General features: G+C 60.8%; 1 protein-coding gene across 3 annotated transcripts in view; it reads left to right on the top strand.

Annotated features, from left to right (window-relative positions):
• The first annotated feature begins 4,258 nt into the window (after window positions 1–4,258).
• PKP1 (plakophilin 1) overlaps window positions 4,259–24,285 on the top strand; it is a 40,120-nt gene continuing 20,093 nt past the window's right edge. For 2 of the 3 annotated variants that reach the window (XM_044942610.2, XM_044942609.2), the window contains exons 1-2: window positions 13,317–13,725; window positions 13,923–14,026. In XM_044942610.2, coding sequence (XP_044798545.2) covers window positions 13,350–13,725; window positions 13,923–14,026 — 480 coding nt within the window. In that variant the 5' untranslated portion in view covers window positions 13,317–13,349. Of the gene's footprint in view, window positions 4,781–13,316; window positions 13,726–13,922; window positions 14,027–24,285 lie in introns of those variants that run through there. The other variant, XM_006078448.4, reaches the window with a different exon arrangement.

Raw genomic sequence — 24,285 nt, 5'->3', positions numbered from 1 at the left:
TATTTCTTTGCACTTATCGCTGAGGAATGCTTTCTTATCTCCCCTTGCCATTCTTTGGGACCCTGCATTGAGAGGGAGAGCCACAGGTTCAGGAGCGGGCATGCCTGCCGGGCCCAGGCTGTCTCACCCCTCGTCGTGGTGTAGCTGGCAGTCAGCACGGACGCAGGGCACTCCCGTCGCCACACAGAGCCCTGCGGGACCCCGCCTGCCTGCGCCCACCTGTGTGCTCCTCCCCCACACACCCCGAGGCCACCCTGGTCTGTGGGTCCTGAGGACATGCCAGGTTTGCGGCCTTTACACCCATGGTTCACACGGCTGAGATGGACCGCCTGAGCACTGGCCTCTGAGCCTCCCAGACTGCCTGTAGCCCTTCAGCCCTGGGACGGCTCACAGGACAGCCTGAGTGAGCTGTACACGGAGCGACGGCCATGCAAAAACATGGAATGGGCACCGGGCACCAGGAGAGTGGGCAGGGCTGGGAGGGAAGAGAGCGAGAAGGGAGGCTTCTGAGAGGCTGGGGAGGGCAGCGGGGTCCCCCAGGGAAGGTTCTGTGGCTCCCGAGTTGGGGAGCCACTGGGGAGCCCACGAGCTGACCAGGGACTCAGCTAGAACAGCTGGGCAGGCGAAACGAGAGGCCCACAGCTGCCTGCAGCGGAGGGCAGGTGGGGGCGGACAAGGCAGGCGCTGAGGACTGAGCTGCACATGGCGGGCCATGCCTTCCAGCTCAGGGGTCCACCTTGGAAGCCGCCAGTTCTGGCCCCATCTGGGGTTTGGGTGGAGGTGGCCCCCTCACCTGGGGGACTGAAAACAGGAGCCCCAGGGGCCTGCTCTCAGCCTCCTCCCGGGCCAGGGCTCCTGCCTGGATCGGCTGCCGCTGCCTCCCCCGCCTCCAGGGGTGAGCTGGATGCAGGGGAACTTGGTCTCTTCGAGCATCGTGTCCTAGGAGAGGGCCTGCCAAGCGGGTGGTCCTCACGGACACCGTCAAATGAAGGAACCCGTCGTCCACTTCTTGGTCACAAAGCTGTGAACCTTGAGTATTGAGAGTGGTGGACTCAGGGTCACAGCGGCCTGCAGGGCACGGGCAGAGGGTGAGACCCTCGTTCGTACTCGTCATGGTGACATCTTTGAGGATGAAATCGACTCTTGTTTCCGAATCAAGTCAGGGTTAACTTCTTCCAAGATGCTTTCTCCCTAGACCGCCCCACACCCTCAGGACTCAAGTCACCCACACTCACTAAGGTATCTTCACCATCTACAGGCATGCTGTCCAGAGCATGCTCATCTCAGGGGCCCTCATGACCTCTGCTCTCTCCTTGGGGACTGTGACCCTCTCAGCCTGTTTCTGAGGCAGGGCCCCATGGGGCAGGGCTGGGGCAGGTGGAGAAGGGAGATGATGGATGGCAAGAGTCTTCCAGCCAGAATAAACCTCACCGTGGTCCCAGACTTGTTGCATGAGCCCTCTTCCTTTCTTCTTCTTTTTAAAACTTTTGTTTATTTACTTGGCTGCGTGGAGTCTTAGTTGTGGCTCACAGGATCTCTAGCTGTGGCATGCAGACTTCGTTGAAGCTTGTGGGATCTAGTTCCCTGGTCAGGGATCAAACCCGGGGCCCCCTCCTTGGGAGCTCAGAGTCTTGTTCCCTGGGCCACCAGGGAAGTCCTAGTCCCCTTCCTTTCTTTCTCCCAGGTGGAGGTCTGACTGGGTTCAGGTCTCCGCTGCACCACTGGCCTCATGCTTCTCAGTGTGTTTCCTCATCGGCAGAGCCATATCTCCTGCAGGTTAGGGGGGGTTCTGGGGAGATAAAATCGTGTCTGCAGCGTGGACGAGCTCCTGGCACCAGCCCGCCCTCCACCCACATCCACATCCACACTCGCTTTCTCCTTGGTGTTGGAGGTAAGAGAGACGACATAACTGATCTGGGTGTTAGGGTGACAGTGGGCTTGGGAGCTGCCAAGTCTACCTCCTCACTTCACAAATTTGGTGGGGAGGACAGAAGAGGGGGCCAGTCCAGCGTCGTGCAGCGAACTAGGGAGGCAGCTGGAGCTGGGTCCCCGGAGGCCTGGCTTTCATGCCATGTGATGGAACAGATGCTGTTAAAAGGCTGGTCCACGGAAGGCTTTCAGCTGCTGCTTGTCACGGGGACATCTCAAAGAGGCGGTCCAGCACTGTCCCCAAGTGCCCCAGGGCTGGGTCCAGGCTGCCTGTGCTCAGGCGGCTTACCAGCCTGGTGACCTTGCCAAGCCTCTTTGCTCATCTGAAAAAGAAAGATGATGGCGCTGGTACTCAGCTCATAGGAAGATCATAAGGATTCAAACCAGGCTGTCCATGAAGGGCCCAGACCGTGCTGATTGGCGGGAGCACAGCGAATACTTACCATGGCTTTCAGTATATCACAATATTAATACCAAAATCATAGAGAAGCATCTAGAAAAACTTCACATCTGGAAGCGATTCTAAAGATAATCAGTTTTGACCTCCAGGGGCTAAGTATGGCCTTTTGTAGCGATACGGGCTACTTCCGTCACCCCCTTCAGGGCCCTTCTGCATCTTACCGGTAGCAAAACTCTCATTATTCAAAGATGTAATTGGTATTTATTACGGCCAGCACATTGGGTTGTAGGCGGTCCAGGTGTGTGATACAATGGACTCAGGTTGTTTTGTGTGGTCATGTGTACTTTACAGGACGATGGGGCGCTTCTGGCATTGGTGTGCCCTGAACTTTAAGGCCCATTTTATAGGGCTTTTACAAGGAGGCTGGTCGTGTGGAGGGGAGAGCCAGGCTTGATGGGAACGGAGGCCTTGCCATGTATTAACTGGAGACCAGGGGCAGTCTACCTGCTCTCTGGGTCAGGGAACTGCAGAAGGTGGGCCCGATGATGGCCAGCCCCGACAGACTGAGGCTAGAAGTGGGGTCTTAGAGCTGGAAGTGATGGTCAAGGTCTGCAGGGGGTGCACTTGGCTATCTATGACCTGTCGTTGGTCACATCTCTGGCTTACTTGATGCTAAGTTCTTAGGGACCTAACCCTCAATTATCAAACTGTTTCTATTGAAAACATGATGTGATTTACGATATTCTGCTCTGCACGTGGCTCCCAGGAATGCATTACAGAGAACAGCTGGGCTGCTGCTTGTAACACCCACGTCTCAGGCAGCCAGAGAGTGACCATCACGTGGGCCCTAAGACCGTCCTCAGGCTTATCCATTCCTCCTCACAGCATCCCTGACAAGCGCAGCTTCTGAGAGTCCCCTCTACAGGGCAGAAGGGCAAACTGAAAGGGAAGGACATGAGCTGTGAGTGCCAGCTACAAAGGAGAACAGAGGCGACGGCTGGAGGAGCCCCTGGGCCGCACTGCAGCTCAGCACTGGATGTCCGGCGTGTCAGGAAGGGCACGACTGTGCTCAGGGTCTTTTGCTTAACAGGGAAAGGCAGGGCGCGCTGCCTTTAGAAAGATTTCCATCAACATGAGTTTAAAATATTCAGTTCCTGTTACACACCTGGTCCCTGGTGCCAGCGACCTCTGGGCCTGAAGACAAGGCTACAGGAACAAAGCATCACTAGACGTGTCCCCAGGGAGTGTGGGTGAGCACGCGCAACTTCCCAGGGTAATAAATCCACCACCGGGTACTTCGAAAAGGCCAGGCATCCTCCCAGTTTGTCCGTAAGGATCTGGGCAGGATTCGAGTTACTTCACGTTACCTTAATTAGCCTTAAGTTAGCCAGTCTCCATTCATCCGCTAAAACCGACTTTTATTGAGCCCCTAAGACGGCCAGGAGCCCATTTTAGGATTTGAGTCCGGAGTTTCAGAGACACCCACTGCTCACCAGGTGTTGCCCTGGGGAGCCCATGCCCGGGACGGGGGTGGGGGTGCTCCCCTATGGTTTTGCATCTCACGTCTCGCCCTGGGTGGGCTTCGGGCCCACACCCCTTCCCTTCAGATCGGAAGCTGTCTTAGCCCCGAGCCTTTGGACAGGGCGGTGCTCCTGCGTCAGCCTGGGAGCCCCCATCCACAGGGTTGGTCTCTGCCCTGACCCCTGGACGGAGGGAGACGGGCATCGGGCTGTGCGGGGCGCCCCGTGGAGAAGGACTCTTCCTGGAGAGAAGTCTCCCGCGGCCTGAGCTGAGCGCAAGCTTTACTCCTGAGCGCGCAGGACGGGGCCAGAGGGCGGCTCCCGGGAGGCGGCCTCGCCTCGGCAGGTCGCGGCGAGAGGGACGGGGACAAAGGGAGAGAAAGGAGGAAGCCGCCACGGTCCACGTTCGGGACTGGAAGCCCTGCCCCTGAGAGCGCCCGGCCCGCGGCGCGGTGCCCGGGGCTCCTGCGGAGCGGCCGCGGCGGGGAGGGGGCGGCGCGGGGCGGGGCGGTATATCCAGTCTGGCGGAGGGCGGGCCCGCCAGTGCCGGGCCCGGACGGCGGGTGGAGGCGCCGGGAGCAGCCCAGAGCCGTCGCGCGCGCGGACCTTCGCTCTATGGGCACAGGGAGCCGCTGAGCGCGAGAAGAGCCCGCTTCCGCCGCCGCCCGAACCTCGCGCCGCTCGGCTCGCTCTCCAGGCCCGCGCCCCGCGCCCCGCGCCCGCGCCGCCATGAACCACTCGCCGCTCAAGACCGCCTTGGCCTACGAATGCTTCCCGGACCAGGACAACTCGACGCTGGCTCTGCCGTCCGACCAGAAGATGAAGACCGGCACGTCGGGCCGGCAGCGCGTGCAGGAACAGGTGATGATGACCGTCAAGCGGCAGAAGTCCAAGTCTTCCCAGTCGTCCACCCTGAGTCACTCCAACCGAGGTAAGGGCCGGATGCCCGCGTGGCCGTTCGCCCTTCCCCGACGCGCCTCCCAGGTGGCAGGGCGAGGGGCGCGCGCGTCCCCATCTGGCGGCGCGGGGCAGGGTCCGCGCGAAGGGCCCCAGCGGGTGCGCCCTGCCTCCTGGTCCACCTTGGAGCCGCGGCCCTGACCGCTCAGTGGCGGACAGTCAGGGCCGACCTCGGGTCCCGGGGTTCTCTTCCCCAGCCGGCTCCAGGGGTCTCTCCCTCGCCCGATCCTGCCCAGCTGCCCGTGGTCAAGCGCCCCTCACCCTTCCCACCCCAACGTTCACGGACTTAGCTGTGGGGTCCCGGTCCGGGGCGGAGGGGCCGCCCAGTGCCTGGCTGAGATGGGCTGGGAGTTACGGAGCCCGCCGAGAACTCGGGAAGGGCTCGCACTCCGGGAACCGGGCACAGGAGGCAGGCGCCCTCTGATGGCGCTGGCACGGGAGCCTCACACCCGGAGGAGGCAGTGTAGTTCCCAGGTGGCCCCAGGGCAGCGCGGACCCTGGGGGCTGAGCCCGGGGAGGGGTCCAGGACGCCCTGGAGGCTGAGAGCAGCCCCCTCTCCCTCAGGACTCGCCTGCCCACTCAGCCGGTGTAGAAGTGTGTCTCTTAGAGGCCAGAGGCAATTTGCTTGGAGGCCAGAACCGCCCCTACCCCTGGCTGGGCCCTGGTGCTGGGCACTCCTTGATCTAGGCATGGGCCTGGCCAGCCCCTTCCTGCCCCGCTGAGGTCCCCCAGCTGTCAGGGAAGGGCAGGAGAAAGGGGCAGGACCCCTGAAACTCAAGGAGGAAGGTCTGTTACCTGACAGTCGCCTCAGTGGAAGTTCTAGACCAAAGACTTGCATACAAAGCATTTCCCAGTGAGAATTACATGTAAGTCAGTGGGTACCTTCTACTTAATTATTTAGTTAAGTTTGTGAAAGTCCAGTCAGGCGTGTACAGCTCTTTGGGATCCCATGGACGGTAGCCCACCAGGCTCCACTGTCCATGGAATTCTCCAGGCAATAATACTGGAGTCGGTTGCCATTTCTTTCTCCAGGGGATCTTCCCAACCCAGGGACTGAACCTGGGCCTTCTGCATTGCAGGCAGATTCTTTACTGTCTGAGCCATCAGGGAAGCCCAGTAGTTTAAGGCTAATGAGGAAGCTGCAGACTGTAAACCAATACAGGTCAACCAAGGTTTATTTATTGAAAAAAAAAAAAAAAAAAAAGAGGTATGTTTTTCAAGTCAGGAGCTCATGAGAGAGTGGGGTAGACGAGAGTAGTAAAGAGGAGGAGACAAAGGGGACGGACCCCCGTCCGTGGTCCACACGCACATGCACACAGGTATGCACACACACACATACCAGTTCTCTCTCACACACACACACACACGGCAGCTCACGATTTCTACCTCCGTGCCTCCTTCTCTCCCCTGAGTGGCCCCAGGTAGAGCTGAGGGTGAGAAGATGGCTGGCAGAGGACTGCTCTGCGCCCAAGCCCGCACGCCTGTGGCTCTGTGCCCCCACCCTGGCTCCTCTCCCGCCAGGCTCCCACTCAAAGTCGCAGCTTCCGGAGCGCTTGCCACCTTCCTGTTTGCTTGGGGCCTCGGCGGCTGCTTCCAGCCTTTTTTGGAAGTAGGGCTGGAAAACAAGTGCCCCCTTTCTGGGCGCAGCGCAGTCACTGCTCAAGCTGGCTTCCTCTCTCCCTGGGACGGGGCTCGCCGGTCCCTCCTCGCCCGCTCCTCCCTGGCCTGCGCTGGGGGCCGCAGCTCCGGAGAAGACAGCCAGGCTAGGTGCCTGATGCCCCCTCCCAGCCCCAACGGGGTGCCGGCTGGGCGCCCCGGCCTCCCTCTCCGTGGCGACGTCCACCCCTCCCCTTCCTGCGCCTCCACCCCGAGGTCCTCTGGGGGTGTCAGCAGGTGTGCGTGGACTCTGCCGATGGTCAGCGCGTCCCTCTCCGAAGGCTGACCCTATAGGCGTGTCCCTTTTACCCTTGGCTTGGACCAGTTTCCCCAGCGGTCGCTGTAACTGGGCGAGGCCATCAGGCCACCTGGAGCTGGTGTTTCTGGTTTGTCTGGCTTTGTCTTCCAAGGGATCCCCTCCTTTTGGCAAGCACCGCCCAGGTGCTCCCTGTGTGCTCCGTGACCACCTCTGCCAGCTCTGTCTCTCTTTGTCCTGTTGGTTTCGTTTGATGCATGTGCTCTGGTTCCCAGGAGGGGTGATGGGGTCCCTGGGGGGACCACATGCCAGGCCATCCCCCTCTGCCCCAGGACAGACTCTGTTCTCCTTCTGTTCCCCACAACAGGAGAGCAGGCTTCTGTGGGGTCTTTGATTTTCCCGGGCCCCTGCCCTGGCTCCGGCCCCACGGGGCTGCTCTCCACCTGGTCCGTGAGGGGCCTGGAGCCTTGGAGGATGGCGAAAGGGGCCCATGGAAGGGGCCTGACGCAGACGCCGTGCCCTCCCCCAAAACCTGGGCCCAGACAGATGCCCTGCCCAGCCAGGCAGTGCCCAAGGGAGGGAGGGGGTCTCTGGGGCCTGGACACCCTTCAGGAGGAGTCTACTCGGGACCTGCCCCCCACCTTTTCCTGAAGGGGCTCTGGGGCGTGGCTGCCCTTGCTTCCTGAGGGTGCCTGTGGGCAAAGGGTGTAAGCCCAGGTGAGAAGCAGAAGGAACCTGGGGAGGTGGCCGCCCAGTGGGAGATGGGGGCTGGAAGATGTGACCCCCTTGAGGGGGAGTCCATGCGGGGTGGATTGTGTGGGAAGGGGCCGGCACGCTGTCGTCCCGCCTGAGGCCCTGCGGCGCTCACGCCCTTACACTCAGCGTGGAGCCTCCGCTGAAAGCTGACCAAGCCTACTCAGACTCAAACCCAAACCTGCCACCACCACCATGCGCACACACACATGCACGCGCACACACGCACGCACACGCGTGCGCACACATGAATGGGCACACCCATGCATGCACACAGACACACACGCACTCACACAAACACGCACATGAATGGGCACACACGCGCACACACGCACACACATGCACGTGTGCGCACACACGCACATGAAGGGGCACACCCTTGCACGCACACACACACATGCTGGAGCCCACTCCCTTCTGCACACCACTCCTCACTCCAGGGAGTCCTGACCCGCCCACTCTGCCCACTGCCCCGAGAGGCGTCACCACGGGCTGGGGGTCCCATCTGCACCCTCCTCAGCAGCACGGGCAGAGGTGGGGGGTGCTGGGGCAGGTGTCCTCTCCCCGAGGCCCTCCTGGCGGAGGCTTGCACCCAGGGGGAGTGTCGGCACGGCCCCGTCTAGGGCCGCGCTGGTTGGCTCTTGGACTTGTGTGGGCCGTGTCTCAGCATGAGGCTGCGCCCGGGGCAGGGGTCCACTCTCCGCTCTCTCGGAAGGTGCCCCGTCCCAGGCACAGGCCAGGCTCAGACGGCTCTGCTGGGCTTCTCCCTCGGGACCAGCGCCGAGGGGCGAGGAGGGCGCGGTGTCTGTGGTGGCCTGTCCCACAGCAGAGTGTCCTGATTACACCTCGCGGGAGCCAGTCCTTCTTTCTTCACAAGGCCTCTTGGCTCGGAGCTGAGGATTTAGCCAGCATTTCCACCAGCCTGTTACAACACATGCAAAAATGCTGAGTAGCCCGGCTGTTCCACGGCACACGCTGTTTCCCAGCTTCCTGCTCCTTTGCTAAGCTCATTGACAGAGATTAAAAAAACAAATAAACAAAACAAACTCCTCTCCCCACACACCACACTATCTATATCAATACCCCAGTTGTTCGAGGTTTAAAACTCTGGGAGCTACCTCTCTACAGGGCATGACTCCTAGAAGGTGTGTGATGTTTGAACAAAACAAAATGAAAGAATGCTTCCCGGGAGTGGAAGGTAGCCTCGTGCAAGGCTCTTTATTGGCCGCACCTCTGAGGCACGCACATGTGTACACAGGTGTCCTCGCACACACACTCACCCCGCCTCCCAGCTCATGCAGCAGCAGGAGTCCGGCTGGCCCCCGGAGGCTTGAGCGCTCTCTGGAGCTGTTGCCAGCTGCTGTGTGACCTCAGGCCAGCCCTGCCTCTCTCTGGGTCTGTGCAGCCGTAAGAGGTGGGGCGCGATCGCCCCCCGATGTTTCACTGGAAGCAGATTGTTTGTCTCGCTGCCTCTGCAGACCATTTCCCCAAACCACCTGCCGCGGCAAAAGGCCCCTCCTCACAAGACACAGCCCTCCCTGTCTCCCTCCAGGAAGCATCGGATCACTAAAAAATATCTCCCAGTGCACACTGCTCTCAGTCGTGGCCGTGTGTTGGCACCGTCTGGGAGTTTTAAAGAATGAGCGTGCCCGGGTCCCACCCTGGAGGCTCTGGTTTAGTTACTGTGGGGACAGCGTGGGCAGGTGGACTTGCAACAGAGTTCAGGAATCCTTGTTCTTGTCCCCACCCTGCCTCAGACAGAGACCCAGTGTGGGGATCACCCCATCGCATGCGTGCGCGCACACACACATGCACACATATAAATGTCATCCAGTGTGGCGGTAGCTGGGGACAGTCGTTTATTCTGGAACCCCCCGAGGGGTGAGCCCTGCCCAGCCCCGCCCCCTGTGCCAGCCCTGCCCTTGGCTCAACCCTCAGGCTCAGCGGTGGCCGCGCACAGATCATCAGAAGGAGAAGCAGGTTCAGAGCTGGTTTGAGCATGCCCCGGCCAGCCCTCGGAGTCACGTGTGCTGGCGAGGGACGGGGGAGACGGGGCTGTGGCGGCCAAGGCCGCTCTGGTGTCTGTTCCTACACGTGCGTGGGAATGGGCAGGACTGTGCCAGGGTGGCTGTGGGGCTGGGCAGAACGCCCTCATCCAGAGCCGGGTGGCACGTCTGGAGCTCCCTGCTGGCCTGGGCGAGGGTGGAACATCTCCCGCGATGTCTGGTGGTGGGAGGGCAGGCACTGGGCTGCCGGATGGTCCAGGCGCCCAGGCGTCTCCCGTGCCATCTCCCTACAGTCCTTACTCTCTCACTAAAGTCCCTCTTACTGTGGGCCCCTCTCTGCTGGGCACCCCTGATGGGAGAGATTTAGGGGGTGAAGCAAAAGCGTTTCAGGGCCAAAAGGTAGCGGGCATCCTTTCTCAAGCTTTTGTGCTGAGGAATCGACGTAAGCACAAGAGCACCCGGAAGACAGGGCCTCGTGGGGCCGTCGGAGGTGCCCCTCTCTGAGGCCTGGCGACTCCTTGGGGTGGGGCGTGGGGGCTGGGGAGGGGGGTGGACTCTGCCCTGGAGCAGCCTGGCTGGCAGGCTGGCTGATGTCCCGAGGACCTCCTCCAGGTGAGTCTGGTCCTGGGGTTGGCGTGGGTGGACACCTCCCCCGACACACACACACGCACACACACACACGAAGAACACACGGCAGGAGTGCGTCCAGCAGGTGGCCACATGCTGACCGGCTCCATGGGAGGCCCAAGCGCCCGGGGGGCCTCCCCAGGAGGAGCTGGCCATGGTCAGGTTGGGGGAGCGGGCGGGGGCCACCAAGAGGAGAGCAGGAATGTTTCAGGTGTGGCGGGTGTGGCCACGGAAAGCTTGGAGGTGGAAGGATGAGTCATCCTGGGTGGGTCTGCCCGCGCAGCAGGGGAAGAGTCCTGGGCGGCCTGACGAGGGCTCCCCGGTGACCCGGGGCGAGTCGCCCCCTGTGCGGCCCGAGGGGAGGACCCCAGGTGCTTTCGTCTGCGGCATGGGTCTCCCCCGATTGCTGACCCAAATGAGGCTTCTGTGCGGGCAAAGCGGCTGACGATGCTGACCCCATGGGGAAGGTGGGCCTTTGCCCTCTGACCCCAGACTTCTGGGGGTGGGCAGACACCTCGTGGCAGACACATGTTGGACAGAGAGGCTCACGGCCCTTCTGAGAGGACTGTGGGTGCCGTGCTCCCCGGGAGGTGGGGTGAATGTGGAGTGAGCGGTGCTGGGGACCCTTCTTCCCACCCCCCTCCAGGGCTACAGCCGTGGGCATTCTGGCTCCAGTCTCTCCCCAGTTCACGGACCAACCAGGGGCCTCTCTGGGTGAGGGGGGACCTGGCCGAGTGGAGTGAAGGACCCCAGTGTCCTGCTGCAGGTGCGGGCTGGGCGGGGGCACCATACCTCACCATGCCCAGCACTAAGAGGACAGCAACCTGGGGAGCAGGGACCAGGTGGGGGTCATCGTGGAAGGCTTCCTAGGAGTGGTGTCCAGAAAGGTCAAGGGGCCAGTGGAGAAGCCAGCAGAGCTGTTCCATCACCCTCAGGGAGAAGCCCCATGTTCTTCCTGCTGCACTTGACTCAGAGGGTGGTGCTTACCAACCAGACCCCCCGAGTCAGGAGAGGGAGCCCTTGCTTCTGCTGTGGGAGCAGTGCTCACAAACGGCTCACCTCCCACCTGCACCCCTTTGAGTATCTGGCACACTGCAAGCTGTGACTGCAAGTGTGTGAGGTCTCTGGACTCCCCTCCCTCAAAACCACAGCCCACAAGCAGCTGCCTTCTGCCTGAGAAGCAGTGCTGGCTGGTGTGATGGCAGCCTTGTTCTCACAAGGAGGCCAAGCCAGGCGGCTCACAGTGGGAGTCAGGAAGTCTGACCCCCAGTCGCAGGTGATCTTGGGAAGGTGCCTTCAGGAGCTGCCTGGAAGGGCCTGGAGACCTTGGTCCAACCAGAAGTGAGAGCTGCCGCCCACACCTGTCACCACCACAGTCCCCCAGGGTCACAGGAACTGGCCTTGGCTGATAGGGTACTCCAGATCCACGGCAGAGAACTCCCCCTCTGTCATGTGGAGGGAAGTAAGAGGGAGGCGGGCAGGTGCAGGCACTGGGGAGGAGATGCTTCAGCGGGTGACATCACAGCTGACCGCCTCCCTCTCAAGCAGGGAGGGGCCCCGTGGGAGCCTGCCCTCTGTGGAGCCTCCTGGGGACGCCTGTCCCAGGACCCTGTGTCCGTCTCCAGCCCAGATTTCCATCCAAAGCGGCTGGCTGGCCCACACCCACCCCTGGGTGAGGAGTTCCTGCCCTGTGGGACCCTGGTCTGTTCCCCCCGCCCCACCCAGAAGGGCTGCAGGAGTGGGCTGGACAGAGGGGAGGTGGGCAGCACGCTGGCTGTTGGCTGGCTCCCCTGAGTGTCCATGCCCGCAAGATTGCCCCCAGGCTCCTCCTGATGAAGGTCGCCTTTCAGAGGGGCGGCTTCCTGAGAAGGGAAGAGGTGCAGCTGCCTGGTCATCAGGGAGCTTGGAGTGAGTCAGAGCCTCAGGGGAGCCCCTTTGGGAGTCAGGCCTGGGCCCAGGGCACCCTGGAACGGGCACACCTCTGGAGGGACCCTGAGGCTGGCAGCCAAGCAGACGATGATGAAGCCTTTGGTGCCCAAGGCTTCCTTGCTGAAGCCTGTCTCTAGAGACAAGAAGGCCGGCTTCCCTGAATGCCATGGTGAGAGTCATTATGATCACACAGTCTTGGGACCTGGAGGTGCAGAGAGGCCACCCCTTCTTTCTCCAGAAGAGGAAGGCTAGGCCCAGTGCAAGTGCGTGCCAAGTCTCTTTAGTCGTGCCCAACTCTTTGTGATCCCGTGGACTGTAGCCCACCAGGCTCCTCTGTCCATGGGATTCTCCAGGCGAGAATACTGAAGTGGGTTGCCATTTCCTTCTCCAGAGGCTCTTCCTCACTCAGGGACTGAAGCTGCATCTCCTGTGTGTCCTGCGCTGGCAGGTGGATTCTTTACCACCGAGCCACCTGGGGTACCCCCCGAGGTCCAGAGCCAGGACCAGTTTCAACACCTCTAGGCTGCAGGGCCGGGGTCTCTGCCACAGCCAGTGGCCCCAGCAGCCCTCCGTGGTGGGGGCCTGGGGAGTCAGGGGCAGGGTCCCTCCTACGAGCTGTCGGGGTCACCTGGCTCTAGACAGAGGAGGTGGCCCAAGGCGGGGACGCCAGCCATGTTGCAAAGCTGCCCCTGCTCTGCGTTCTTTCCCTGCTCGGGGGCTCAGTGCCCACCCCCAGAGGTGTGGGGGCCTGTGGGGCACAGCCCCGGGGGGAGCGGACTGAGCCAGACACTGCCCCTGGAGCTGAGCTCAGGCCCTCGGCCGGGACCCGCCTTCCCCAGGGCCGTCACTCAATGAGGTTGGGGGCCAGCCTTGCTCCCGACAACCAGGCCACAGCTCCTGGTCCAGGAAGTGGGGCGCCAGATGGGATGCGGCCCAGGGTCCAGACCCAGGACAGCCCCTCGGGCGGAGCTCGCTCCCAGGTTTTGAGCTTGGGTTCACTGACGGTTACGATTCCGCATCTGCAGCCGAGGCTTAGCACAAGACACAGCGTGAGCGGAGCCCCAGGCTGGTCCCTGTCAGCCTCCAGGGCAGCGGGCAGAGCCGGGCGTCCTGAGCTGTCCCCGCCCCGCCGTGCAGAGCCGGGCGTCCTGAGGGCCCAGCCCCCGCCGTGCAGAGCCTGGCGTCCTGAGGGCCCACCCCCCGCCGTGCAGAGCCGGGCATCCTGAGGGCCCCCCCCCACCGCCCCGTCTGGTGAAGGGGCTGCGTGTCCAGGCCGCCCTGTGGGAGCCGAAGCCACTTTGGCCCTAATAATCGTGATGACACTCTGTCCTCCTGCGGACCCTGTCATCTGCGGGCCCACACGCTCTGGGAAAACAGTAATTACTCCTTCCTGGTCCTTTGAGGTCGGTGGCTGCTCCCCCTTCAGCGGCGGGGGCGCCTGGGAGAGGAAGGAGGCCCCTCGCCCCATCTGGGTCGGGAACCAGAGTCTGCCGGGTGTGGGCCGCATCTTTGGGCACTGCCCCGTGGCCCTGAGCGGAGCCTCTGGGCCCAGCATGTCCACCTCCTGGCTGTTTCCCCTGAGCGGGAAGGCCTTCCTCATGGAGCGAGGGGTCCTGCTTCCCTGGACCGGGGCGGCAGGGGCCCGAGGCCCCCCAGGCCAGCTCCTGACCTGTCGGTGCCAGCCCACCGCAGGTAGACCCCGGAAGAGGGCTGCCCGGGGCCCTCAGAGCTGAGCCTGCAGCCGTGCAGGAGGCGGGCGGAGGAGGAGAGGCGGGCACAGGGCTGCTCCCCATCCTGCTGGTCTCCTCTGCGGGTGCCGATGCCTGGGGGACGAGGGCTGGGGGCAGCGCGGGGCTGGCACCGTCCTAACCCCTGTCCTTGCCCCCAAGGCTCCGTGTACGACGGCCTGGCCGACAACTACGACTACGGGACTGCCAGCCGGAGCAGCTTCTACTCCAAGTTCCAGGCGGGGAACGGCTCGTGGGGCTACCCGGTAAGGAGCCGCTTCCTGGGCACTTGCGGGCACGGTCCCCGGTTTGAGCAGGAGAAAGCGTCCTGGCTGCTGAGAAGGGGGTGGGGGGCAGCAGGGCCCCCCAGGGGAAGCCCCCCATCTCTGACCGGTCCGTTTGCTTGGCCATTATTTCACGTCGTGCTATCGCAGCGTCCTTCAGGGCAGAGTGGGTATTTCTAAATGTATCAAATGAGAACATTTTAGAAAAGGCGTAAAGAAAACATCTTTTTTTTTTTTAAGTCCATTTTCTCGTATGTCCGATTTACTCATGGATCTGAAAGAAGTTTGAATTCTTGTGGTCCGGTCATGGGCATATTTAGATATTTCTAGGAAAATCCCCAGGGGCCCCCTCTCCTCAGTGTGTGCTGATGACCAAGGATGGGACTCTGGCGGTCCCCTGAGGCTGGGGGCGGGGGTGTCCACGGCGTGGCAGCTCTGGAGTGAGGGTGTGTGCCAGGGCGCGGCGTGGCAGCTCTGGAGTGAGGGTGTGTGCCAGGGCGCGGCGTGGCTTGAGTTTGTACATTGGACAGACTCACGTTCAGATTCTAGTTGTGCTGCTACTGGGCTTGTGACCTTGGGCGAGAGTCCTCTGTGCCTTAGTCTCTCCACATGTAGGACGGGTCTGACAGAGTCTACCTCTGCGTTGTCATCAGGACTAAATGAAACAATATGCATTAAAAAAGCTGAGCATAGTCCTTAAGACACTTTTTTTGATTAGCACCTGAGACTGTCCTCGATGCCTCCATCCCAGCCCTGTCACCGTCCTCTGTGGCCTCACCCGCTGTGCCCATCACCCATTACTGGGCAAATACCTCTTTGGCCCTAACTCCACGCCAAGCACTGAACCAGATGCTCTGGTTCAACCACACAAGCCCACACAGGAGTCTCCTGCTCCTCCAGATCGGGGTGCTGGGTTAGGCGACGCCCAGGTTTTCGCCCAGTCTGCAGATTCCGTGACTTTATTTTTGCTAACGTCCACATTAGCCTGTACTGCTCCAGGAGTTCTGCGAGGCCCCTGAGGCCTGTGCAGCGGGGACAGCTTTTCCAGGGGACACTGGGCTCTGTGCGCTGGGGCTCGGGTTTCAGCAGCTCTGGCTTTGAGCCCACGTTGCTCACAGATGTCACCCTGATTGTCCAGGTCCCGGGCAAGAGAGAGGTGGGTGATCTACAAGTTACATGTTCTTTGTCATCCCCTTGATTCCTTCCTCCTTGAGGTCTTATTGAGGCTCATTAGGGAGGACTTGGCCCCACTCCAGTACTCTTGCCTGGAAAATCCCATGGACGGAGGAGCCTGGTGGGCTGCAGTTCATGGGGTCGCTAAGAGTCGGATGCGACTGAGCGACTTCACTTTCACTTTTCACTTTCCTGCATTGGAGAAGGAAATGACAACCCACTCCAGTGTTCTTGCCTGGAGAATCCCAGGGATGGGAGAGCCTGGTGGGCTGCCGTCTCTGGGGTCGCAGAGTCGGACACGACTGAAGCGACTTAGCAGCTTAGCAGCAGCAGGGAGGACTGGGCTTCCCTGGTAGCTCTGACAGGGGGACTTGCCTTTCTTGCATGTCACAGGTTTAACTAGGTTTGCTGTGCATTCATTGGCCCTCTCTTTTCAGATTCTTGATGTCAGTTGATAACACCAGTGCCAATACCTGCTGAATACAGTGAGCCCAGCAGGTTGGTAGTTCAGGCACAGATGTGAGCAAAAGGCTTTGACACGTAGACTGATGACCGGGCAGAATCTGGAGATGACTTATAATGCCATGGAAAGGGCGAGGAGAGAGGAGGGCAGGTCCCTGGACGGAACCGGCAGTGAGGATGAGTAAGCTGCTGACTGAGCAGTTGCTGTATGTCTTCATGGCGGTGCGTTGCCCAATCGGAACCTGGGCGCTGTGGCTCTGGATCAAACTCTGACCGCCGGGTGCCGGCGCTCCCCTCCGTGGGTGCTTCACCTGCCCTGGGGCGGGGTCCATCCCCCGGGCTGCACTGTCAGGGGGACCGGGAGGCGTTGTCTCAGCGGACCTTTGGATAGGGCTACGCAGAGCTCTTCCAGGGCTTGCTCCCAGAGCCTGAGTGTGGCAGGGCTGAGCGTTTCTCCCGCCCACTGAGCCCGTCCCCGCCGCCTCCACCCTCGCGGTGCCTGCCTGCTGACACCTGGTGAGAACCCCTCCCTCCCGGGCCTGCTGGCGGGACTTGAGACATGACTCAGGGCCGGCGCTGTCGGGGCACGTCCTGGCTCCGCTCGGCTCAGGAGGCTTCTGGGAACAGCGCACAGCTGCGCGCACACGGGGATTTGGCGGCGGGAGGGGCGGGGATGGTGGTGGAAGAATTGATGCTGGGGCCAGCACGTGTCAGCCAGGACGGCGGAACCCAGCAGGTCGGGACTCGGGCCGCGGAGCAGGGGGCAGCGGCGGAGACGCAGGGAGAGCCTCCGGCCAAGGGGCTGTCCCAGGGACGGTGCGTCCCGCCAGGGGGCTTCAGCCCCACCCCCTCCCCAGAAACCGGCCCAGAGGGCGGGGCTGGGGGCCCGCGGGGCACGCGGACCCTCCTCAGAGGCGCCTCCAGCTGCCCTCGGAGAAGCAGGGAACTGGGAGGAACCCAGAGAGGACGCGGGCAAGGCGCACGCAGGCCTCGGTGGCTGAGCCGCAGGATTGCGCCACCTCTGCCGTTACTCGTGACCCTAAAAATCTTCATAAAATATACTGGTCATTAGCGCCATTTTAGGGGCCCCCTAAGAAAACCAGCCCCATTTCTGTGCTGTCAGGACCTGTGTTTGAGCAGAAACGACAGTCAGCCCTCTGAGACCCTCACTTCTCAGGCTTGAGACATTGGATCAACTTCAGATAACAAAGATTGGCTACCCTTGAGCATGGATTTTATTTAAATACGCCAAGCACCTGTGGGCGGTTCCAGAAAGGAAAGTTCTAAAGGTGTTTAAAAAGCCTTAGGATTCTACCTTATATTCTATTTCAGCAATAGTCTTCTAATTTAAAAAATATAGATGAGATTATATATATATATATGTGTGTGCGTGTCAGTCTCTCAGTCATGTCCAACTCTGAGACCCCATGGTCTGTAGCCCACCAGGCTCCTCTGTCCAAGGGATTCTCCAGGCAAGAGTACCAGAGTAGGTTGCCATTTCCCTCTCCAGATATATATATGTCATCATATTACTCATACTACTTATAATCTACAACCATTTATATCACAAGTCAGTCTTCCCAGGTGGCACCTAGTGGTAAAGAACCCACCTGCCAATGCAGGAGATGTTAGACAAGGGTTTGATTCCTGGGTCAGGAAGATCCCCTGGAAGAGGGCATGGCAACCCACTCTAGTACTCTTGCCTGGAGAATCCCATGGCCACAGGGCCTGGTGGGCTACAGCCCATGGGGTCGCAAAGAGTTGGACCTGACCGAAGTGATTTAGCACACATGTACACACACATATCACAAGTTAAGAAAGTTGAACGTAGAGGGTGTGTAATAGAATGAAGCACAGTGACTCACACACCATCCAGGGGCTCGAGGGAAAGAACTGGTCCAGAGAAAAGCCTTGGCCGGTCAGTTGTCCATTCTCTTCTGCTCGTTCCAGCCTCCTGGCCCTTGGAGACCGAGTCTACGGGGTGGCACACGGCTAGAGCCCAGAGCCCAGAACCTTGGGGAAAGGGGAGTGGGCGAGCTGAGCCGAAGGGTGGGGCGTGCCCAGCCCTGTCCTCAGGACCAGGCTCGGGGAGTGTTGGAGCCCACCGAGGCTGACGCTGCACAGCTGAGGCCCCCCGGCCCCGTGAGGCCCAGGGTCTCATGGCTGGTGACGGGGAGCAGACTCGACCCCGCCTCCGGGCTCTCACCCTGCCGGATTTTCCTGTCCTCACTCCAGACATCAATCTCCGTATTTTAGCCCTACAGCCCATTCTGGGGACTCAGACAAGACCCATGACTTCACATCCGCTCACTTCCTCCCTGCCGCCCCGACCCACGCCCACCCCTTCCTCCCCACTACCAAGAGCTGCAGGGCAGCGGCCCTTTTTTCCTTCCTGGACTTGAGTCCCTCAGCCGTCAGCGTCAATGGAGGTCAGGATGGGCTGCCCAGTAAAACGTAAAGTAATGCAATTTTGGAGGCCTCTTTATCCTAAAATGTTATTTGTTGTTGATCTGATCTTCAGATTTAGCTGGGTGTCCTGTGTTCGCTGGATCTGTGTTTGCAGGTCACTGTGTATTTCCACTTATTCCCTGTAATATAAACAAGACCCACTAAGTGCCCGTTTCCTAGGCTGGGGACCCAGACAGAATTTCTTAGGGGAGTGAAGGGAGGCTGCTGGCCCCTCTGAGGGTCCTTGTACCAGGTCCCTGGAAGCGGGCTGCTCTCACCCTGGCGTGTCCTGGACGAGGCTGCAGCCCTTGGACAGGTTAGACTCCTGGGAAAGGTTCTGGGTTATGGTGTCAGTCTCCTTCACTTGCGCCTCCAGCCTGAAGGGTTTTCCACAAACCAAGAAGTGCGTCATGAGCATTCCATCCCTCTCGGCGTCACACCGGAAAGAGGTGCTTTGGCTGTGGACAGGCTGAGAGCATCCTGCCGGGAGCCGATCCCATATGGTAGCAGCTGCCAGGCAGTCTGGGCCAGGGTACCCCCGGGGGCACCATGTTGAACCCCTTCTCTGTGCTCAGTTACAGCAGACCAGCACTCGGAGGGCCAGACTCCCCAGGAGAATGACCAGGGGAGGTTCTGTGTTCATTCTGGCCATTGACTCTATTTTTCTACTTCATCCCAGTATTCTTGGGCTCTCCTATTCTTGGGCTCCTCTTTACCAGCTCAGCTGGTAAAGAATCCGCCTGCAATGCGGAGACCTGAGTTCAACCCCTGGGTTGGGAAGATCCCCTGGAGAAGGGAAAGGCTATCCACTCCAGTATTTTTGGGCTTCTCTTGTGGCTCAGCTGGTAAAGAATCCGCCTGCAATGCAGGAGACCTGGGTTCAACCCCTGGGTTGGGAAGATCCCTTGGAGAAGGGAATGGCTACCCGCTCCAGAATTCTGGCCTGGAGAATTCCATGTATAGTCCATGGGGTCGCAAAGAGTCGGACACGACTGAGTGACTTTCACTTTTTCAGGGCAGTCCAGTGCTTAGGACTTTGTGCTCTCACTGCTGAGGGCCCAAACTCTGTTTGGGAAACCAAGATCACACAAGCAGCATGGCACTGTTGAAGAAAAAAAAAAAGTTATTTAAAGAAAACACCCAGGATTCACTACGAATCTTCCTCCCAGCCTCTTCTCAGCTATACGTGCTTACTGACATGTTAGTGGCCTCCATGTGCTGGGACCCCCTCCCTGAGGGGGGTGGGCACACAACACCCAGAGGTGCCCGGAGGCCCCCTTCTGTAGATGAGAGGGCTAGGCTTTGCAAGGCTCCGTGGGCAATGGGAACCTAGGCTCTTGAGCTGTGTGTGCACAGGGTCTGCGGGGGCTGGGTGAGGGGCTGCCGGAGAGAATGTGGTGGGACTCTTGCCCTTGAAACAGAGGAACAGCCTATCTTTGCTAGCAAACAGACTCTTCCCAGAGGCAGGTGGTATGGAGGGACCCGTTCTTAGCCTCAGCTTGCCTGTCTCCACAATGGGTGAGAATTCCTGTTTCGAGGGCAGGCGGGGCTGTTGGAGGCTTTGATTCTGCTCTCAGCTCGGCTGCTATGAGCAGAGGGACCTGGGGCTCATCTCCTCTTGAGGCCTTTCTCATCCTTGGAGGAAGGCTGTTGGATGAGATCCTAGTGGAGGGCCCCTTCAGCCCTGACTTTTCAGGCTCTGTGTGGCTGGAGAGTAGCCCCTGAGCGGCTGCCAGGGCCTGACGGTGGTCTCGGGGCAGGGCGGGGCGGGGCCGCCCCCAGGCCTGTGGGTGCACTGCTTTCTGCTGTCATCTGGGCTGGTCACCAGGGAAACAGTGGCTAATTAACCCTTGCAGCAGCCACAGAGCCGCTCAGGCTTCATTGCCCTTCGCTTTACAGAGAGGAGGCGGGCCCTCGAACTCCTTACAGAGGGGAAGCCCCTAGAAACCACCTCCTTGAAAGCCCAGGCCTGCCTCCTGCCCTGCTCCCCTCTCTGGGTTCTCTGATCGGTTTGGAAAGTCCCGGCGGAGAAGCAAGCCCCGTCCAGGCAGGCACGGCTCCTGCCCCCAGAGGGAGTGGTCTAGGTGCTTGCCAGCCCGGGTCCTCTGCCAGCAGTGACGCACCCCTACCCAGTCCCAAGGGCCCCGGGCTCTTGCCGGGCAAGAAGAGGCAACGATCCTGCTGCCGAGGGACAGAATGTGCCCGAGAGGGGAGACGAGGGAGTGGGGCCGGGGGCGCCCCCCACTCCTCTCCCGGTAGGAGTGGCCCCCGTCTGGCCGCAGCCGGTCCCCAAGTTCACCAGCAGGGCCTCCTTGGCTCTGAAGTCCTGTGTCAGGTGTCCTCACTTGGGGGAGAGAAGCTGGCACCTGGGGGCTTGGAAGGAAGAGGGTGCAGCCGGGGAGCCATGCAGGCAGAGTCCCAGAGCAGCTCTGGGCAGGGAACTGAGCTTGGAGGGCTGCCCTTTGCAGACAGCAGGGGCAGGGGAGTGCCCAGGCCTGGGGCTGGCACCGGGCCCCTGGGAACTCCTGTCTGAGAGTTCACCAGGCAGGGCCATTGCCCCCGAGTAGGGCAGTGCCAGGGGCCAGGCCCCAGCGAAGGCAGGATGTCACCTGGCTGGGTCCCAGCTGGTGGGCCCCGGGGGGGGCAGGGGGTGTGCTCGGGGAGACGTGTGCCCGCAGGGCCTCAGTGCGCCGGAAGGTCGGACTCTGCCCGCCCAGACAGTCTGCAGTGGTCCTTCCCCATGGGGCTCGGGAAGGGGTGCACCATCCTCTGGGAGAGGATGGAGCCTGCGTTTACATATTCTTGTCTTTAATCCACCTGCCGCTTCCAGTCAGCGTCTTCCTAGGAAGGCTGCTCCCCGTGAGCCACCGTCGGGCTCGCCTTCCTTCTCACGAGTCACCTCAGAGCCTCCGAAACCTTGGAGGGAAGATTTGAAGACTCAGGGCCGATCACAAGCTTCTTTATTTTGTGCCAGAAGAAAATTAGTGTGTTTTGGTTTTGCCTTTTTTTTTAAGTCCCGACAAGAACTAACCTCAGCCAACCAGTCTTTAAAGCCCTAACTCGCCAGTTAAAAACAACAACAGCTTGAGAGGCTGGGATGAGGTGCTGTGGCGGGTGGCAGAGCCACCTAACCTCCAGCCTCGTCTCCTGGGTGTCAGTGGCGGGCGGCAGGACCAGGTCAGCCCCAGCCCTGGTTCCCGGTGTCCGGGAGGCTTGAGGACGGGACCCCGGGGCTCCGGGTGAGCAGACAGGCAGGGCCGGCCGGGCCCCTGCCTTCACGCTGCGTGGGCGCAGAGCGAGGGGGCTGGGCCTGGGAGCCTCATCAGCAGCGGGGCAGTTTGCTCTCTCCCATCTTGTCTCCACTTCCTGTCCTGGCATCCTGGTGGGATCAGAGCGAACCGGGCCTTGGGGTTCCGATTTATTAGCGGGGAGGCCAGGCTCCAGCACGGTGCAGGGCCTGGCCCAGCAGATGCCTCACAGGTCCACTCGGCAGAACTGGGTCCGGAGCCCAGTCCGCGCTGCGGGGGGTGTGGAGGCGGGACAGGCGGCCCAGACCTGGTCTCCTGCCTCTCCTGCTCGGCTCCAGAGCGGGGAGCAGGGGGCGGGGGCGCCAAAACACCGGTAGGGGTCTGCTGCCTGCCTTCCCTTGCGTTGTGGCTTCCTCTGTCACCAGGCTCAGCGGGACAAGAGCAGCAAGCAGGCTTTCCCAAGCTGGTGGATGAAGCCCCCACCCCTTGCTAGGGTGGGGCCCAGCCTCCTAGCCCAGGGCCCCCCGCTCCGCCCCCCCCCCCGCCCGTCTCTACGGAGGCCTTCCTGCTTGGGGAGAGCAAACTCAGCTGAAAACCCAAATCGGGACAGGTGATGGGAGGCAGACACAGCTGGGGAGGGAAGCAGCTGGGGGCTGCACGCCCACAGCTGTACGAGGGTGTGGCCAGGAAGGGGACGAGGGCAAGCTGGTGGGTTTGTTCCCAAGCTCTGAGCTGGGGAGAAGGACACGCCCAACTGCAATCCGGCTGAATCATAGACGCCCAAAGGTAGACGCCTGCAGGGCCCGCCCTGGTTGGGGAAATGCAGGCTCAGAGGCGTGACGGGATGGCCCTAGGGTACACAGCCACCCTGGGGAGACCCGGCCCTGGGGCACTGACCTCGGGGCCCCTTGTCCAGAACTCCTGTCCCACTGTCCCTGCCAGGGAACCTGGGCATCTGATCTCCACTTTTCACAAAATCATGACACCAACAATTATTCCTTAATTTTAATAGACTGACTTTTAAATTTCGGTGCATTCATTTTGAAAGGAAACTTTGTATCAGTAACGCGAGAGAGAGAGAGAGAGAGAGAGAGAGAGAGAGAGAGAAGTATCCTTATTTAAGTCCATAGGGGGATGGCTTTTTTTTTTCCCTGCCCAGAAAAGGGAGGTTGGCAAATGTTAAAGACACATTCTGGCACCAGCCTGGGCCTTCTCCTCGTGGGAATCAAGGTGGAAAAAAAGTTCCAGGAGGCCCACAGAGTGGGAGGAAGGGCATGGTGCTGTGCAGGAGGCCGGGAAGGAGCTGGGGGGCTTGGGGCAGGCCCTTCTCCTCCCTCTGAGCGCCCCCAGGGTGGGGAGCAAGGTGGTGGGCTTCTAGGGCCCCGGGAAGCACAGCAAGGCTTGGCTGATTCCAGGAGCTCAGCCTTGACCTGACTCCGCACTCACTCGTCTTGCCCTCCTCTCGTGACCTCGCCAGGCAGCCGTGTCCCGATCACAGGCGTCCCCTGGGAGAGAGGGCCTCCGCCCGGTCCTGTGGGCATGGAGCCGTGTCGTGTGTCACCCAGCCAGGCACCCGCGCTCTTCTTGAACGTCTCCCACTGTCAGCCAACGACGGGGGCAGGCGCTGCCAGGGTCGGGGGCCCAGGGGGGCGGTTTCCCAGGCGTGGAGCCGACTAGCACCGGAGGTGCCGGGCGGGGGCCGCGGCTGCTGTAGGGCCCCAGCTGCAGAGGCTCTGGGCCGCTAGATGGCGCGCGTGTCACCAGACTCTGGCGGCCGGGTGGCTGGAGGATGAAATCCGGGAGAGGCTGGACGTCTTAGTCCTGCTTCAGAGTCTGCCGCATCTTAGCTGTGTGGCCTTGGCCTGGCCTCAAGTTCTCTGAGATTATGAAATGCTCTCAGGGCCTTCCCTGGTAGCAGTGGTTAAGACTCTGGGCTTCCACTCCAGGGGCTGCGGGTTCAATCCCTGGTCTAAGAGCTAAAATCCCACATGCCACACAGTGCAGCCAAAAAAAAGAGAGAGAGAGAGAGAGAGATGCTATGGGAGAGAGCTCTGCAGTCTGTCCTGAACGTCATCCGGGTGGGAGGCGGGGGTTGTGAGGCTCCAACAAGAGGAGCGGTTGTTGTTCAGTTGCTCAGTCGTGTCCGACTCTTTGTGACCCCGTGGGCTGTAGCACGCCAGGCCTCTCTGTCCTTCACTGTCTCCTGGAGCTTGCTCAAACTCATGTCCATTGACTCGGTGATGCCATCCAGCCATCTCATCCTCTGTCGTCCCCTTCTCCTCCCGCCTTCAATCTTTCTCAGCATCAGGGTCTTTTCCAATGAGTCAGTTCTTCACATGAGGTGGCCAAAGTATTGGGGATTCAGCTTCAGTGTCGGTCCTTCCAATGAATATTCAGGGTTGATATCCTTTAGGATTGACTGGTTTGCTGTCCTTGCAATATGTCCAGGGGGATGACTGGGGGGGATCTTTGCAAACTGAAGTACCAGCCCTGCTACAACAGTGATCATAGGGTAGGCTCCAGGCACGTCCAGAGGCCTTCCCCGTGGAGTCTCTTTGTGAAGTGATGTGATGTGTGAAGACCTCAGTGGAGTGACGTGTGTCCCACACAGGCAGGTATGCGTGTAGCAGTGTGTGTGCACATGTGCACAGGCTCACCTTCCAGAGCAGGGCTCGGTCACCAAACCCTGGAGCTTCCAGCCAACCTTCCTGTGAAATCATGACTGTCTCCCCAGCAGCGGTGCTTCCTTCACCGCGCAGTTTCCAAGGAAGAATCCGCCCTGAGGACGTTGCCACCTCGGGGCGTCTGGCCTTCATCTCCTGGCTTAGTGCTCGGGGGCAAGTCGGGGCCCAGCGATCCCCCAGACCCCTGGCACAAGGTGGGGTGCCTGGCCTGGGAGTCTCCCTCACC

The sequence above is a fragment of the Bubalus bubalis genome, chromosome 5 (assembly GCF_019923935.1).
Source record: "Bubalus bubalis isolate 160015118507 breed Murrah chromosome 5, NDDB_SH_1, whole genome shotgun sequence".
NCBI classification, from domain to species: Eukaryota; Metazoa; Chordata; class Mammalia; order Artiodactyla; family Bovidae; genus Bubalus; species Bubalus bubalis.
Note: the sequence above shows the minus strand (reverse complement) of the source record. Positions and strands in the feature narration are given on the sequence as shown.